At 37.9% G+C, this 19225-nt stretch overlaps 1 protein-coding gene across 1 annotated transcript in view; it reads left to right on the forward strand.

Annotated features, from left to right (window-relative positions):
- Positions 1–19225, forward strand: part of LOC137400922 (neuroblast differentiation-associated protein AHNAK-like) — a 42797-nt gene that overhangs the window by 18418 nt on the left and 5154 nt on the right. The window contains exons 3-9 of the mRNA XM_068087263.1: positions 1816–2285; positions 8799–8873; positions 14538–14623; positions 15520–15628; positions 16653–16717; positions 18230–18287; positions 19080–19151. Of these exons, the coding sequence (XP_067943364.1) occupies positions 1816–2285; positions 8799–8873; positions 14538–14623; positions 15520–15628; positions 16653–16717; positions 18230–18287; positions 19080–19151 (935 nt within the window). The remainder of the gene's footprint in view (positions 1–1815; positions 2286–8798; positions 8874–14537; positions 14624–15519; positions 15629–16652; positions 16718–18229; positions 18288–19079; positions 19152–19225) is intronic.

Here is a 19225-nt window from a genome sequence, read left to right on the forward strand (position 1 = left end):
TGAACAGAGCGCCCTCATTAATCAGCCAAATATGAATGTTCATTGAAAGATTTATCACACGGTAACTCGATGTGCACACAACTCCACATCCGCATCATTCACACATTGCTGGCTTTCTAAGCACCTGTATTGCATTGTACAAAATTGTTCGATGTTATTAGAACCCAAGGTTCTAATAACATCGAATGCAAGGCTCAGCAAGCTCTTGAACTGGCCCTTCAACTCCCATATCATTTTGGTCTACGAGTTCGGCATTATCACCATTCTAATCGATAAAATTGGGGTATTTGAATTGTATTTTCATTAACATTATACATTAAAACCATTATAGATTTTCATTTCAACCCTGTACAACACTCCGATTATGATCAATTTGTTTGATAATTGATAACGGTAACTCAACGTGTGTGCACAATTCCGAATCGACATCATCCGCAAAATGAAAACATAGTGATTCTCTCAAATTTAATAATGGCTCACTTAATACGACCTGTTGACTTATATGCAATCAGATCATGTATTGTTGAGAAATACAGATTTTCGATTAAGCAATGTGTAGCAAACATCGACGAGTACTAGTGTTACATGCTACGAATTTCTGTCATATTTTTTAGCTTCGAAGCGTGTAAATGGTTTTAAACGTCATGTATTCGAAGCGATTCAAACCTCTGATTCAAGGGGGGTGTTTTTAAAAACATTGTATAAACAACGACGTACTGCGTATGATGCAAACATCAATATTTGTATTATTGCATGAATCTTTGCGATCGTAGGTTGGATTTTCATCGTTTTCATTGGTGACGTGATTACAGCATCCCTACGCAGGGTCTGTTTTCAAAATGTGTTTTAAAATTTTCATCTACAAAATAAAAAATATCAACTTTCGAATTTGAAAGAAAAATTTTCCACACATTTCGACATTGACATTTGACCATAGACGCATTTTTAAAGTGTCAGCCGCAATATGAAATAAGGCGCCCGGCTGTAGCTGAAAGCCCAACAGGCTAATATAGAAAACGCGGAGTGTAGCGACAATTTCTTTGTAGCATGTGAACTCATCAGCTACGAACAATTGGGAGCTGTGCGACTACTCCTGCGACTACTCCTGCGTATCATGTAATTAGGCCTTCTTCGTTCCCACGATCAAAACCACAACTTCGAAGCGCAAACATCTGTAGCATGTAGCAGTAGTGAAGGTTTGTCATATTGAGAAAAGGTTCGTGTCGATGAACAGTGTAGCCACTCAAGGCGGTATTTTTAACAATGATCTGAGCATCACTTGCATGAGACATCGGTATTTGTAGCCGCCCCTGAGAGGGAACTTTATTATCAGCTGTTGAACTCGATGAGACGCTAATTTAAGTCAGTAATTAGCTCTCCTTGACACTTGTATGTCATTTTGTACCCTTTTGCTTGTCACTATTAGGTAATGTACCTCAAAACATTTACTCACTCTGCCTGGATGAAGTGTATTGGGTGTTAAACAGCCTGGGTTTAGTTCCGCAAGTTAACATTTCATTCATAAAGATCTCAAGCAGCTGGATTTGTATCGCTTGATTGCCTGCAGACGGAAGTTTTTCTGACTCATTTTTTCATTTTGATTTTATAATCTTTTGCTACATTAAAATACCAACTTGTTTCTCTGACTCATTTTGTTTTCTAGTATTTCTCTTGTTTAATACATTTTTCAGGTTAATTAATCATGTTACCATGCACTAACGAGATGACATGTCGAAATGCCACCGCAAAAACTGGCAGAAGTGAATAGCTTATGGAGAACTAAAGATTCACATTTGTCAACAATTATGTTTGCAGGTCAAGTGAGAGTGAAATGCCTCACTCTGGAAGGGTAGATCTCTCTTCCCATACTTTTTCTCTAAACTCAGAAGGCCAACTCGAGCTCGTACCTCTCCATCCCAGCCAAATTAAGGTTAGAGCCAAGTCTACGAGCTCAGTTCCCGCTGCAGCTCCCAAAGTGGAGGAAGAAATTTCACCAGCCGCTGCACAATCATCCATGTCATCGCCATCAATGGACACTTCGACAGATGCGAGCTTCTCGGCTTCAGCCGGTGCTAATTTACCGGGCATGTCTACAAGCCTGACAGGAGGTTCTGTCGATGGTATGGCTGCTATAACGGTAACATCGCCGCAGCTGCGTGATGACACAGATGTGGGTATCGAGAAGAGACGTAAGCGAAAGGGGCTGTCTCTTCCAGGCTTTGGTAAAAGACACAGCAAAGACTCTAAAATGAGCACACTGCCACCCGGGAAAGGAGCTGGAGGAGGTAAGACTAACTTGCTGGCATGTTAATGAGCTTAACTCACTACCTAGCAGGCTTTCGCAAAGCAATCAACACTGCCCGCCCACCTTTGGTTTAGCAAACATTAAAACTAATAAGTAGTTTACCGCCATCTTGAATGATTTGCTTAAAAGTTGAATTTCTCTTTGGTAACTGCTAACTCATTTGCATATCTTAGTCTGCGAATTGTTTTTTGCTGTTAGACAAATGTTTTTAAAATTAAATTCGGATTTATCTCCCACGCTGTGTATCATGTCCACTATAATTCTTAGGTGTTAACATTCATTATTCCATTGTCAACCAGTTCTTATGCTTCCCTATCAGTAACATCACACCTCCCACTCAGACCAGCCACATTCCTCAACTCAACTTTGTGGGTTCATTGAATAGAGGAGGCAAGTGAGGTAGCAAATCATAAGTCAGGTGACAAATGCGTAGGCGTCACGAGATCTTCTCACAGATTTTAGTTTCAGAATACATGTCATTACTCCTCACAGGGCTGATTGTGATCTTGATGCTGTTGCGGCGGAGTTCTGAATTTGCTGAACTTCTTAACTTAATGCTGTATCGAAAAACCTGGGCCCAGTTTTTCGATACAAATTGACAAATGTATCGAAGGTTCTATCCTTAGTTTGATCACAATGTTGAAGCGCCTTAGCATGTTTTTAGTTCGTTGCCAGTGATTTATCTTATTTCATAGCCATTGCCTATTTTCCGTTTGTGCCAAAACACACATTTTCCTCATTGAAGTTTGTAGCCAAAGTTGATGCTTTTCCAATTACTTTTATCATCAGGTAACCCTCAGGTCTGCGTTGTGATTTCTGGAATTTTGGAGTTCTGGAATCTGAGTTGCAGTCTCTAGACATCAAGATGGAGTTATCTGGACTTGTACAAGTGCCATTCATTCATAAAGCGATTGACTTACTTAATAGAACTTAATACATGAATAGCGTAGATGATATTGGCGTATTCAATTTCATTGAAAAATGAATTGTCAGCAGCTGCAATACTCGTGGACGATATTGTCACACGAGGAGACAAGCAAAACAATCGCAGTTCGCTGCTGGTCTTTGGCTACAAGTGACAACCAGTACACATTATTATGATCACTAGCACCATGGCAGTCTGGCGTGCCGTGAGAGATTGTTTGGTGTACCGATAAATGAATGCACAGCAATTCCGATGTACTGGAAGGCGGAGGATTAGCACATCTGTAGGAGTGTTGGGCTACTTAGTCGAGTGTCTCGAGCTCGAATCTCGTACGATCATTCTTTTTTCTCCATTTTTTCACACCATTCAGACAGACGAACAAACCAACATGCAAAGATTGCTATAGTCTGAGGAGTGCCACACCTTGCTTTTCCACCCATACTCTGCACACACTTTTGATTCGAAGCGCATAGCGTCACTTAGAATTCGTTCTCAACTTTCAGTTTACCATCTCGATGGCTCCAGCGATGTCTCTCTGTACTCGGACTGACTTCATTTGAAGAATATGTACTAGGTTAGCGCTTTTTGCAACAGGTAAATGGCTGATTGATGGGGTCCCAATATAATCTTAGCTACTAGCAAATTAGTTTATGCAAATTCATTTCTGCCCTGCCTTTAGCGGACCGGCTTGTTGTCTGTGACATGGAACTGCGGTATCGTTACGAATGATGAGAGATTGACACCGGCAAGGTCGATTTGGTTATGTTACCTGCTAGGGAATGCCGGCGAGAGCGTTTCTCTGCACTTGCGGGTTTTACACGAATTTGATTTAGGAAGATTTGATCTAGATCGGCATGCATACAATTAACTGTGCTATTTGCTTGTTGGCAAGTGGTAAACGAATGTTTACCATTCTTAAGCTGAATGCATCTTTATGAGCAGCGATTAAGTCAGTTTTCCACTTTTTTAGTAACTACTGGCATTAAGCTGTTGCCAGGATTCCTTTCATTCTCAGTCAGATAAGCGGCAGATGGGTGTTTGGGAGGCTGGTTCGCAGGAACCAGGTGAAGTTTTGAAACCAAATATTTCTGGTGACCTGGCGGAAGGCACGGAGCATGTGCGTGTGAAGTTTAGATGAAATCGGGTAAAGAATCTGGAAACACATAGAGCAGATTAACAGACAGACACAACACCAAAGTGGTATTTACTAATAGGCTACAGATTTCAAATGAACGAACCAATAAATCTCTTGTCTCAAAACAGGAAATGATCAACAGAACTAACCTAAAAAAATTCTTAAATTGTCATTTTATAAAATGTAACGATTTTAGTGATTTCTTTTACCAAGATGTTATCGGCATGAGTCTAAAACTTCTCACTGAACAGTGAGCAAATCTCCTTTCTACTATATTAGCAGAGCTTTGACAGAAGGTCGGGAGAGCTAGTAGGGTTAATGTAATGGGTTTTAGCTCTATAATTCCTCTCCTACAACTTGTAAAGCAAAGGTGCACTTTAAGCCTTTCACAACTGAATTAAAACCAAATGACTAGCCATTAAATTTGACCTTTTAACCAGTTTAAGGTATAGATATATGTGACTATAAATTAAATACACTCTCGAGTTCACTTTCTGTAAGCGGGCTGTTTACTGTAAGCGAGCGGAGGCAGTGAACTAGAGTTGCTTTTGTTTCGCCATGGTAACAGAAGACCGCTAGACTCTGACTGGTTGGCAGGCGATTGAAAGAGCCTATAAGGTGAGAGGAGGTCGCTCATCCAGGTGCAGTGAGGCATGTATAGGCTAACTCGGTCACTGCATTGGTACTATACTGCCGTGACTAGAGTAGAGTCTTGTAAACACCTCTGCAACATCTCTGTTGGATTTTCTTTGCTTCTCCGCAAGGTAAACTAGACATTGTCAATCCAGTTCTGTTAATTGAAATTCTAAATTACTTTGAGATGTTTTCCGCATTTATGCGAAGTTTAGTTTTGTTCACCAAGAAATTCTGGAAATACCTACAAAATCGCAACATTGTCAAGCCAGCCATGCTGTTGCAAAGTGTTACATGAGGTTGCACCGTAAACATATTTCAAGATTGGGTGTACTTGACATTTTAATTTTAACCTGTCAGGTCAGGCCGTCTATGCCAAGGTCATTTGTTTATGAATATCAGTTAAACGAGCTTTGGAATTTACTACCAACTGTGTCCATCACAGCTGCTGACCCAAATCCATCAATATTGAAAGAGATTAAGATGGCAGCACAAATCTTTAATGTTTCCGAAAAATATATCTTGTAGATGGTATAAAATTTACTGTAATGTGTAGTGCTTTGGTGTGTTAGACAAATGTTTATATAAGTAGCATTGTTTGCATGACATTTCAAACTCTTTCCTGCTCCAAACCTCTGACCGGTAGGTTCGTCTACACAACTGCGCGCCTGTTCAGTGAGGCGTTACTTCTGAATAGAAATAGGACGCTCAGAAATGCTCTGGACGATGTGATTGGTCATTTATGTTTATTGGTAGGATTCTCCATCCAACTCCATTCTCCAAAACTGTCGCATCAATAGGTGTTTTAGAGATTTCAAATCGGTGCAGCATTCATGACTATTGCTGTTGCAGTGATTTCCATTTTGAAGAACTCAGTAGATATTTAAGATATGATGTCCTCTTTTTAGGTGAATGAGCATTTCTAATCTATGTGTTCCCATTGTAACATTGACATTCTTCTCATCCATTCATCTTTCGTATGTTTGCATTCCTTCACAGAAGATAGGCATCATAAATCGCTCTCTATTTTTATGCTGTCTCTTTGACTAGGCTTGATGCACTAGTTTCTGCCTCTACAGTAAATGCGGTGATACTATCAGCCAATCAAATGTCTAGATCTACTCTGCTCAGTCTCTGTGAGCAAGGTCTTCCGTGGGTTACTAGGGAAATTTGAAACTTGTTCATCCGAATTCTCGTACCAAATGATTGTTACAATATTAACTGGACAAGTCGAAAAATAACTGAGAGATGAAAGTTGATAAGATGCGATGAACGGAATTAAGAATTGCTTTCTCAATCCATCTTTAACTAGAAACATACCACTTGTTACTTCATCTCTTGTAGTTAGACATAAACATTTTATCTTAGCCAATATCTTAATAGTCAGTTAAAGTACTCTATGAACTGATGTTTATCAACGATTGCAGCCATCCCGTTATGAAAATTACTGAAAATACCGAGTGTTCTGCGAAAAATTCGTTCGAATTGAACTACTAGCTGTGCTTTTTCCACCTGAATATATAAGCAGTTTCCTGGTGATTTTAGTGGTTCAAATTAATAACATTTTCTACGATAATAATTTTGGTCGTAAATAAACCGGGCTATATACTTATAGATTGTAGGCGTTAGTTGATATTCAACAGTATCGCTTAGTGGAATCTTAAAGTGACACTCGCAGAACATTCAGAGACAATGTGGTTACAAACGTGGTGAATAAATATTCTTCTGTCGCACAAACAATTCAACTTTTAAAACATCTGGGTAATAAAAGCTCCATAGAGTTATTAACTGTATTAAAAGCAAAACTCTGATTGGATGAAAACCATAGGCGAACATCTTTTTATGGAAGCACAGCATATACTTCGTGCAACTATCTTATGCACTGTTCATATAGTACTTCCACGCAACATACTGGGGTATTTTTGTTGACTGAAGCCGTGATTTGATAAATCCATTTTCATGTAGTTACTGTTGATGCAGAGATAATTTCCTCCGATATATGCTATAAAATCATTACAATTTAGCGATGCACCAATTCTTTAGATGTGATGACATGAATATTTCTATTGACAATATGTAGACATGTAACTTGGTCACCATGGTGATACTACTAAATTGAAAACCATTGTTTAGCCAATAATGAGTTAACAATCGTTTTTTTGTGATGCATCGTTTTGTTATGCGACCGGAGTATCTAGATTTTTTATTTGTGCGAATAAAATGTAACAGAATTGGTAGGTTTCATGCAAACAAAACTTATTTGAATGAAATTTTTAATCACATAACCTAGTGGTCAACACTTGGTTTACTTGATAACTTTGATGTCCAACACCACTGGTTGCTAGGAATAAGGCTATATCATTATCAAACTCAGGCTTTAGTAGACAGCAATGTATCATGTGGTGAAATACCAGCGCTGCCCTTGCGCAACCTAGTCTCTGATAGAGCTGACAACTCCATATTTTTATAAAATAGCTATGGCAACACCGAATAGCTCTATCCACCATGGCGCCTGCTCCTTGAAGCTCTGCAATTATATAAGAGAATGATTGTAATCAACTGGTCCACTTCACATGGCATCCATATGGAAATACCTGTGGCCAGTAACCCCTAATTTTAAACACAGTAGCGGATATAGATAATGACAAGTTGTGTCTCTCCACTACTGACAGAATTCACAGGGTTTACATCTGCTCCCTTTTTCACTTTGTGGTACAGCAGTTGGCACTACTAGTTTCTCTAGGTTGTACAGGCCTGTGTCTAACATAAGCAAGCTAACTATTATCTCTGCTAAGAATCTTTCATCTCATACACCCCCTGCCAGGCCTCAACTAGAGCCGACCATATACTAGCTGCGCTAACTAGTAGAGCAATTAGGGGACATCTGTTGCAGCCTCACTACAGGCCATATCCTAGTACATTCATAGGCTATTAGCATTGTTCATGTAGTCCAATGATATCCGGAATATATGATTTGTTACCCTTTAGAAAAACTTACTTGGTTTTTAAAAAATGTTATGATTTACAAATGATGTGATTGTCTATTGCTTTGTGAATTATTCAAATGTTTAGCTTTTTTCTATTGTTTTTCATATAGCGATATAGTTGTGGCTATAAATTCTCATACCAACATATCCTCGGCGGATATGGGAATGTCACCATAACATAAATGTTCTGGTGCGTTGCTATGGTCATAGCGATGCTGCACCTTTCCATCATAAAAAGTTATCACTGTTGACATAATATTGTGACAATATTTGTATGCACTCGGATTGTGTGCTGCCAGTTCCAAACAAAATAGGGCATAGGTTGCAGTAACATGACAGCCATTTTTATTATGGAAGATTATAAGTTTTTTTTAGTTTATAAGTAAAATGCCATACGTAATATATTGTCCTTTTGATTATGCCGTAGTAGCCGCATTGAAAGGCATTTGTCACTTCGCTACTATAGCAAGAAATCCAAGTCTTTGCAGGTGTTTGAAAATTAGTTCAATGAGTCAACAACCTCGACTAGAATATCTGCATTTATTCATTCCCTCATCTCTTCATTCTACTTCTATCCACCACTGTCAAATCTTTTTCAACAATACCGCTACTCTGGCATTTCATCTTGGCCACCTGCCAGCACGCCCTCTGCCATGCAAGCTGTTTTAGCTTATCACAGTTTTGCTGATTCAAAAGATTTTGTGGCAGTTAAAGTTAATTTGTTCCAGCAAGAGAGATCTTTTTATTAGAGTAATTGCCCCTTTCTAGGTTGCATCTACTCATAGAGGTATATAAGTATCATTTATACTGCAGGTAAAGCTAGCGTAGACGAAGACAAGAAGGACATTTTTCATGTAAAGTTACACAGTCCTGTAGACACACACGCAGGTAAGCAGATTTTATTAGCTCTAACCTAATTGGGCAGTACAGAGTAAGGATGGTAGCCAATTGAACAGTTCGTCGTGGCGCTGCCCGGGTGTCTTATAGTAGTAGAGCTAGAATCTTCTAGATACATAGTAAACAGATTTGCAAGTTTCACGTTATAATTTATGGTCGTTTATAGTCATAGAAGTTCAACTTAGTTAATACCTAATGTGTAAGCATTCGAAAAAGGTTTTACGCAAAATACTATTTTCGTTGTTAATGACGAAGGTTCATAACTGAGGCTGGAGCCAGTAATCTGAGGGCCTTCCTTCATATCAGGAAAATATGAGCTCTATCTATAGTTAGATTTGTCTACCCGCTGTCTTGAAGGGCTTATCAATGTGACTTAAACCTGGTGGTCACTTAAACCTGGTGGTCTGTTTGTGACCAAAATATGGTTTATCGCTTGAAAGACCGTGCAGGAGGGCTGAACACATGATTGCTAAATACAACGGAAAGAGCTTCAAATTTCTGGCTATGAACATGCACTCAGCGTTTTCATGCGAGGCTCACAAATGTCAAAAATATTTTCATGGACAAATTAATTGTGTAATGTTTAATGCTTATTGATTTAATGCTGAATTTTTTTACTGAGTGACATAAATTTAACATTTATAAAATAAAATTTAATTAATTTATTCCATAAATGCTAAACTTATTGCTTCAGTTTACTTGTTGGTTTTGCCTTAAGAGAACGTGTGCACGCTATTCGACTTGGAGAATAAGCTCTCATTTAGCCGAGCGAAACGTTCTTTTATTAGCAATATATTTTTCCCGGAATCGATCATTCAACTTGCGTTGCAACAATTGTGTCCTACCGATGTTGGCTGGTATAATGTCAGCTCACGGATATATTTTTACTTATTTTCTAACGTATCGATCTATTTTGCGTCATGGACAGTGGTCTCAATACCGATAACCGGATAGTCTGCCCGTTTTGTCTGCCACTTTTAAAAGCCGCCAAATCTCTACAGTAATTTATCATTGTATTGACCTAAACTCTGGAAGATGTGTGAAGAGAGATCACAATGAGTTATACGACCATTTCTATTTATGTGACATGTTGTTCCCAGCTTTACTCCGCATGCCAAACCTCAACCGCTATAATGTTTGGCTCATATTTACATACCCACTCTCTTGGTTGCCATGGTTATGGTTTAGTCTTCGCCGTGTCATCTAATCTATCACAGAAATAACAATAATAGTTTGGATTCTAAGTGGAAGGGTCTGCGCCTTACTGACTTGGCTAGTATTCATGTCACACTCCATGTAAGTAGAGCAGCGTGGACTAGTGTCTAGAGCGTTTGATCTGCAAACAAAGGGTTGTGGTTCAATTCTCAAAAAAGGCTGCTTGTGGTGAGAGGAATGACATGCAACCTTAAATTGTCTCTAGCCACCGGGTTCCCTTGTCACTGGACTCAGGCATGTCCAGTGAAAATAACAGAGCCTCTGTTCGTGTAACAATCCTTTTACAAACACCACAGCCTCTGCTGAGCAGACATCATACCCCATGATCTCTTCGATCTCATTGTATGCCACTTTGCATACACATTTCAAAGCCTACTGGACATAGGCATTGAAATACAAGATTCTGGATCAAGTGTTGGACATACATGTATATGTTGCTTTGCTTAGCAAAGCGATGTTTCTGCCGAAATAGCTGATGAAAAGTTAAGCCTCTATTAGAAACTTCTTATTTCAAAGAAGCTATTGCTGTGTTACATGCAGGATTTGTTTTGTAATCGCTGCAACGGTACGCTTACAGCAAGTGATCTTTAGAATCTTATGGAAGTAAAAGGTCGTGTCAAGGATTGTCTATTGAAAATGATTGGAAGTTATAAAATGACTGAAATTGCTTAGCAATTGCCAGAACATAGCTCTGATTAGCTGCGCCTATTTTTCTTTATTGCCAATGCATAAAAATATTTATAAGCATGAGATTACAGTGGAGTAGTGTACGCAGTAATTGCCAAAAACTCCAAGCCAATCAGTTCAGCGTAAAAGACTTGATGACTCTGCATTTTACTTCATCGGTAAATTTTCAAGATGCCAACGTTAGTAAAAGCATGACTGATGACTAGTAGCGTTCATGCACTCGTGCAAACTTAGTTTCGATGAAATGGGAACCTAGCTCCATGTACTGCAGGTCACTGCCAGCGGTGCTCGCAAGAGGTGAACGCTGTCCAAATTTTGCAAGTGGTACAAAACCTTTCCAAAATGTACACAATTGCTTCTGGGTTATCTCCATCAATATGAGAACTACATGTTATCAACTTCTATTTTCTGTTGCGAACATTCATTTTTATAAGACCTTGCCCATTTATAGAAGCTTGGCCAATCACTGGCATCATAGCTGTGTGAAGGCAAGCGAGCCTCAGGAGAGTAATATTAGAAATGAACTAACACAAAATTTAAGTAGATTTTATCAGAAAGTATCGGTATTTGTCTCAAGGTCAAAATCGATAAAACTTGATCGGTCAAAATGCTTACAAGAAAAATACATCGAATGACATCAAATACGCCAAATGACGTCACTAGTGTCTATCATTGCGATAGTTGATATCAGCTTTGTATTCAAGTTGAAGCCTTACGAGTCTCTATTCTGTTGGTCTCTTGGCAACTATAGACGTCATAGTCGCACTTTTACTTGATCTGAGCATTTTAACCGAGATCAATTTTTGTCGATTTTAATCTTGAAACATCCTGGATATCAGATCACCTCAAACATTAAAAGCACTCGCAAATAATAAAAAAATGCCAATAGATTTTGATAAAATTTACCATTTACCTTTTTAAAATATACCAAAATTTCATGCAAGTTCATATTTAAATAACCGACTGTCTGTTTTTAAAATGGTTTATTTCAGAGACGAAAAGTGAAACCTTTGTTCTATTTTTATAGATTTTCTGACCTACGTTCTGCTTGCTAATTTATTGAAATTTGCAACATTTTTTTGTGAGTTTAGAGGCGAATATTTGGTCAAGTATTGCTTACATAAGATAAAAAGAATTTTTGAATCTATCGTTAGATGAGCAGGTGTGAGGTAGATATTTCATTTTTGTAGCATCCACCAAATTATTGAAGTGGAATAGTTGTTCAAGGTGTATTTTCAACAAAGTTAAGTATGTGGCATGGCAAATAGTTTGAAATATAACATATTTATTTGGAGAGCTCATTGCAAAGAGCAGATTTTCAACTGTACAATGGTAGCACGTATGTGGTTGACAGCTGATCTGCCTCTGTACTAGAAGCTCTGGGGAAAATGACTAGCTTCGCTGTTTTGTTCAATTCTGACGATACCATGTTATTTGTCCACGCTTAGCCATGCAGGATTGAAAGTGCTAACAACCAACGCCTAAGTCAGCCAATCAACAATCATTTTATACCAAAAAGAATTTCGTACACCTAACAAAGATCTACACTTATTTTGAAAAAACTCATTCGATAAAGCTTTGTCGAAGGCCTGAAAAAGGTCTTTGACTAGCCGTGACAGCTACTTGAGAAGTGTAGGTCCATGATGGCCGCCTTACCACAAGAACTAGTGCCGGTTGAGAGGCTCAACTAGATAAAATATTATTTCTCTTCTCTATTATAGTATTTCACTGATTTGCATGTTTTTATTAAGTTAATGCGATTTGGCGGGTTCAGTAACCTAAATACCTTGCAGTGTCTGTCAAATGATCTTTGGCTATCAATCATTGTTCTACTATTCACTCCGGCATGCCACAGTCTCAGCACTGACCTACATAAGTACCTGCATTAGATACCTATACCTACTACTACTACCCAGCGATTGTTACGCAAGCTATTAAATGCTGGTTTGCCTTAACTGTGGGCTACCCGTCGGCCTGCTTATGTTGGTGTGCTTTGGCGCGGTAATCATGCTGAATATCTGTAACCTGTGTTAGTAGCTGTCACTTTTGAGCTCATAAAGAACTTTATGCTTTCATTCAGAGAATATAAGCTAGAGAGCAGCGTTGGCCTAGTGGTCTAGAGCGTCAGACCTAGTCAGACCTAGTCAGACCAGCGTCAGATCAGCGTCAGACCAGCGTCAGACCTGGGGGTTCAATTCCCAAAAAAAGCTCCTGGTGGTGAAGGAATGATATTCAACCTTAAATTGCTCTCTGTAGCTGCCATGTCTCCAGTCATCAAGGTTTCCTTGCTGCTGGATTCAGCCAAGATGAGTGCAATTGTTTGTGCAGCAACCCTCTTAAAAGCACCCACAACGTCTGCTTGCAATAAACTAAGCAGACGTCATACTCCATCTTCGAGGATCGGTTACGCACATAAGTTAGTTGGTTTCAAACAGATTCTTTTCGAGTATGTTCTACCAAGGTAACAGTTACTCTAAGTAGCAAATTTCTCTCTCTGAACAGCATGCGCATTGATTCACGCAAGTAATGCAGGTATTTGTAAAAGTGTGTGAAAATCGTTGACAAGTAAACTGTTTGAGCGAGCGATTGCTACTTGAAGAGAATTTTAGTATGCAGAGCGATATTGGCGAGAACCGTAGGAAATTTTTTTCGTCAATTATTCTGTTAGCTATCCAAGTTCGATTGTTTGTTGGATAGAAACCGCTAACTTGGCTATCAATGTTTCACATGTTATCTATCGCTACGTCAGCCAGCTGTTCATCTAAGAGCAATTGAGTCAAGACGCTGCCTATAGTTTGTATAATACTACAGACTAGAAATCAGCAGCTATTGCATACCAGAGAGCAATTATATCTGTCGCATATCATGGAGAAACAGTTGCGCTACAAATTGTAGCACTCTAGGTATCACATTCCGTGGGGCACAAGCAATTGTATAGCATAAAGCACCTGCTATCACTTGCTGCAGATCAGTAGTTATCACATTCCATAGAGCACTTGTCATTGCATGCCTTGGAGCACCAGCTATCACTTGCCGTGGAGCAGAAGTTATTACATTCTATAGAACACTTGTATTCGCATGCCATGGAGCCTCAGCCATTACTTGCTGCAGAGCAGTAGTTATCACATTCCATAGAACACTTGTCATTGCATGCCGTGGAGCCGCAGCTATCACTTGTTGCAGAGCAATACATAATACACAATATAATAGAGAACTAGTTGCCCGGGTGCCATCTTAATCTTGCTACCGATCTCAAGCTAACACTTGCCTCAAGGTGTCATGGAACACTGGCCCAAGGTCTTAGCTGTCATACTGCTTATACATGTAAGAAAGTTCTTCCATTCATGATTATTACATGTCATAAAATGTTCATATCAAATTTCATGAAGTTACACATTCCATAAAGTATAATTATTCGGAAAGGTCGCTCTATGTTTCCATAGAGCTACTATCTGCAAGGAACTAACATTTAGCTATGGAACGGTGCAACAACCTATTAATTTGTGCAGAGTTCTAGCGCTTGTTGCCTCACTTAGTATAATGATATTCTCATTAGTGTGCTGAGAATGTGAGAAGGCATGTGCGTCTAGACTTATTCAGTCTGAGCTGCATGGACAAGAAGGCTGTGTTCTTTACTTTCCACATCGATTTTGTTTTATTATAAACAAAGGCAATCAAGCTGGGGTAGCTCTATTTTTATAAGGCTAAAGCGCTGTTCAAGTTTCGTAATTTCGAAATTACGTTCTCTTGTAGAAGGAGGAGGTAGTACATCACCGGTGCATTCGGCCGCATCGCCCAACACTGAGATTGTTGTACGTCTCGGTGCATCAGATGCGAAGGTAGGTGTAGCCTTTCAAACACTTCATTACTTCATCAAAGTGAAATCTAATAACATTGATTCGAATAACTAGTGAACTACTGTTTGCTTTTGCAATATACATAAGAATTCTAGCCTGAGCATCTGGTCTAACACCCTATCTTTAGTATAGATCAATTGCTTATTTTTGAAAAAACCAGGAATCTAACATACCCTATAATACTCCTGATAAGATCAAAAAGTTTATTCAAGGTTTTTTAAAGAATAATCACCTATTTTGATCAATAATTAATTAGTTTAGGAGTTGTCTTTTCAATTTTAGTAATGCACAGACTCAACTTATCGTCCTAATCTGGTTTATAACATGGCATCTAATACTATTATCATCTGCTCATAAAAGGGCTGACACGGGCTGGAAGTATTTAGTTAGCAATGTCCTTGCTAGTATTACTAACTCTCATAGGATGTAATCCCTCATATCTTTAGGGTCTGGAGTTTTTACAATGTATCTCTCATGTTTTATAACTGAGGAAATAGCCATTTGATGGCATGATGTAATAATTAAATTTTCTACTAGGCTATGTAATAAATGCTAACCTTGATGTACTCTTGTTCACCCTCAACTAGCTGCCTTCCCCTGGCAGCCTTTACCTTGGCAGATAGACAACCTCTTCAGAGGCGTTAGGGTCATGTAAAGGTTACACTGAGCTGCAGCCGCCTTGAATTTTAACAACAACCTGTTCAGTTTTTATGCAAGATCCCTGCAGTTCTGTAACCATATTATGGGCTACCAGACTGCAGCATCGTTGATTAGCATGAACAAAGGGAAGACAACTCTTAGAGCACAGTTTAACCTTTGATCTGAGCTGTTATTAGGTGATAAGTTAAAAGATATTTGGATGTTTCTCATTTGTTCAGGCAAAAGAGACTGCACGAGGAGATGCTCCATCTGTAAAGACGAAGAAGGGTGCATCGAAAGGAAAGCTCAAAATGCCATTTGGTATAAGTTTTGGAAAGAAGAAAAAAGGTATGTCATCAAAGATAGTAACTCTATGAGAGTGAGGCTAGTGGTTAGTCTAGGTTTCTCTCAATGATGAAACTTTAAAGAATAAAAGGTATGTCATCAAAGATAGTAACTCTATGAGAGTGAGGCTAGTTGTTAGTCTAGGTTTCTCTCAACGATGAATCTTTAAAGATAGTAACTCTATGAGAGTGAGGCTAGTTGTTAGTCTAGGTTTCTCTCAACGATGAATCTTTAAAGAATAAAAGAATAAACTTTAAAGTTGAGCCTCTTATGAACTGCGCAAAATTTTATCAAGATTTTTTTCTATCATCTGCAATTGTTGTTGACATTTGATGTGATTTGATTGCTAGGATATTTCAAAATTGAAATCGATAGAACTAGCTCACTCAGATCAATCGAAAGTGCGATTATACTACTACAGTTGCAAAGAGATCAACAGAATAGATATGCATAACGCTGCAACTTTAACGCATAGCCGATATCAACTATGGCAACTAGTGACATCATTTCGCACTTATTTTTACACAGTATTTAAACCGCGATCAAGTTTTATCGATTTTAATCTTGAAACGTTTTGGCAGTCAGATCACCTCAAACATCGGAAATAATTGCAACTGATGGAGAAATGTCGATATTTTCTGATAAAATCTACTGAAATTTTGTGCAAGTTCATCTTTAAGTCTTGAAGGTTGGCCAAGTTTTTTTCCTTCTCCATATCTGGCTACATAAGAGATGTTATCTGGCTACATAAGAGATGTTATCTGGCTACATAAGAGATGTTAGCTACCACATGGATTTTCTTGATAGTCATTTTGTTTCAGTCATTGCCAATCATGTAGTCGAACGTTGCTTTTGGCAAAGGTGCATAATGCATTCACAAATAAATAAACAAAGTAAACTTTTAATAATAAAGAATCAATGTTTTCGGTACCGTTCTAGCTCATGGCTATGAAGTTGGCTGCTTGCTGAGCTGCGAATGCTTTCTTCATAGACAGTAGTTTGTACGAAGTGTTTTAAATTGTTGCAGATAGACGAGGTAGCTCCTCTTCATCTTCATCCTCATCATCATCCAGTGACGATGAGGAATCAAAGGTAAGCTCTCTAGCAGTAGTGTAAAAGTACTACTACTCCCTGATTGCATATGATACGTTGTATTACAAGACTAGGTGAAATCCAGCTCGTATGTAAGGTTGAATAAAGCATGAAGCGTTACAATTTAAAAACTTGTTTGAATAAAATTAATTGGGCATCTAGACTAAAGTTAAATTTGCTATAAAAAGTATACTGTCACCTACCGATGTAAAGGAATTATTTCAGTTTTCTTCCCTCTGTGCATTTGTTTGGGTGGTGGGCACAACTCCAACTACTATTCACATGACATAAATCATAAATACGTGTTTGGACAACTGTACACTGATGGATAAATTGGGACATATTCTTATAGTTTTTTTTCACGACTGTCAAGTTTTTAAAACAGTTCATCAGGAATAGTTACGCTGTTCTCATATTAAAAAATTGTGGGACTCCTGCCTCAAGCTCTCTTAGTAGGTGTATTTTATGTACATGTAGAATTTTGTTATATACCCTACAGAATTTAGGTCTCACCCAGAATGCTTGGCTCGAAAGTCTGTGCTCATTTGGTGTGGAACGATTTTTCAATAGTAACATTGCCAACTTTGCTAACATCGGTTTTTGTGTTCAATATTGTTATATCATATCGTTTCTACTGATCTGACTGCAGGGTTTTCTTACGAAACCTAATTCCCTTAATTGTGTACCACTGATCAATACAAATCATGAAAAAATACATGTCTGTGTTATATTGAAATAGCCGGATTAGGAAAATCAACAAAGCGTAAAATATTTTTTTCTTGGTGAAACTCATTTAATACTTCCTAAAAGAATTTCTTTGTATGAAAACATGCTTTAGTTTGATGGAAAATGTAAATTTCTGAAAATTATTTTCTATGCCGGAAAAAGACGAATAAAGGGCAGGCTAAGGAAAACAGCTTTGCATGTTTCCCTTTGCACATTTCTTTGTATGTATGAAAACATGCTTTAGTTTGATGGAAAATGTAAATTTCTTAAAATTATATTCGATGCCACTAAAAGACGAATAAAGGGCAGGCTAAGGGAAACAGCTTTGCATTAATTCTTGCGTACATCAGACTGTAGTTGAAAGATTTGTTGCATCTTTCAACATACAAAATTCCTGTCACACATTTTTCATTTTTACCTAGGAAGTGCATAAGGCTGTTTTGGTAGTCTTGCACCATCTTAAACTGTCCTCATGTACTGTAGTTTCAGGTGTAGATAATCTATAAGAACACGCGACAATAACACTCAGCTGTTTCATTTCTGGCGCTGACTGTCGCTGCCCTCAGTAATAATACTATGATAGCCACTTAGCTTCAAGCTGACTCATCTCTAGCTGTAATTAGTCATTATAATAGTAAGATTGGAAAAGTTATTAACCGCCTTATGGATTGTCTGTTGCTTAGACACTCGTCTCATCTTGTCACTTTCGTTCACATTTCTGACACCTGCTCATGCGACACATTTAGTATGTGTTTGGATTGTATTATTTTGTACTTTCATTCGAAGGACAAAATCAAAGTCGGTCTCCCAGGATTCAGTGGAGGTATTGGAGTAGATGGCAAAGGTACGTGATAGCATTTAGAGTTCAATCAATCGCGATTAATTGATATCAGTTTCATTCCTTCCATTGATTGGCTTTGAAGACTTGAACCTCAAAATTATAACTTCAAACTTACGTGTACAGCTTCAAAACAAGAAACTCTCTAATTTATGTATGCATAAATCTATATTATATGTATATATAATATAGATATAATATATATATTGTATCATATGTACGTATGTATGCATAAATCTATGTTATATGAATATATAACATAGATATAATATATAATATATATATTATATCATATGTACATATGTATGCATAAATCTATATTATATGTAGATATAATATAGATATATTATATATAAAATATATATATTATATATATATATTATATATACATATAATATAGATTTATGCATACATATGTACATATGATATAATAAATATATCATATGTACGTATGTATGCATAAATCTTTATTGACATTGGGAATCATCAACAACATGATGTTGTTGATTACAAGCCAAATAAAAACTGACAAGACAAAAATCAGAAATTGTTTAGTGAGTTCAACAAGAGTGTTTTCAAAGTTGGTAATCTAATAGTATTGCGGAAAAGTTGGGATAATGAATTGAAGGTTGTAGTAACAGAAGGTTCATAAACTGGATCATACAATGGTGGATGTAGTATGTTGGTGTAAAGAGACATTCTGTTCCGGACTTGATCAAGCTAGTTCACTCTTTATAAAACTTACATATTTCATCTAACAACAGAACCTTTTCAGTAATGTATATTTAACATATGCAGGTGACGCTGGTATCGATGTAAAGGGTCCATCGCTATCAGTGGGTGCCGAAGTTCCATCACTGGATATTTCAGGTAATGCATTGTCAAACAACATATAGTGAAAGCGTATGGAATTCTTTAGGCTGGTTCACACTACGTCACCGTCT

Source organism: Watersipora subatra, chromosome 7 (assembly GCF_963576615.1).
Source record: "Watersipora subatra chromosome 7, tzWatSuba1.1, whole genome shotgun sequence".
Lineage (NCBI taxonomy): Eukaryota > Metazoa > Bryozoa > Gymnolaemata > Cheilostomatida > Watersiporidae > Watersipora > Watersipora subatra.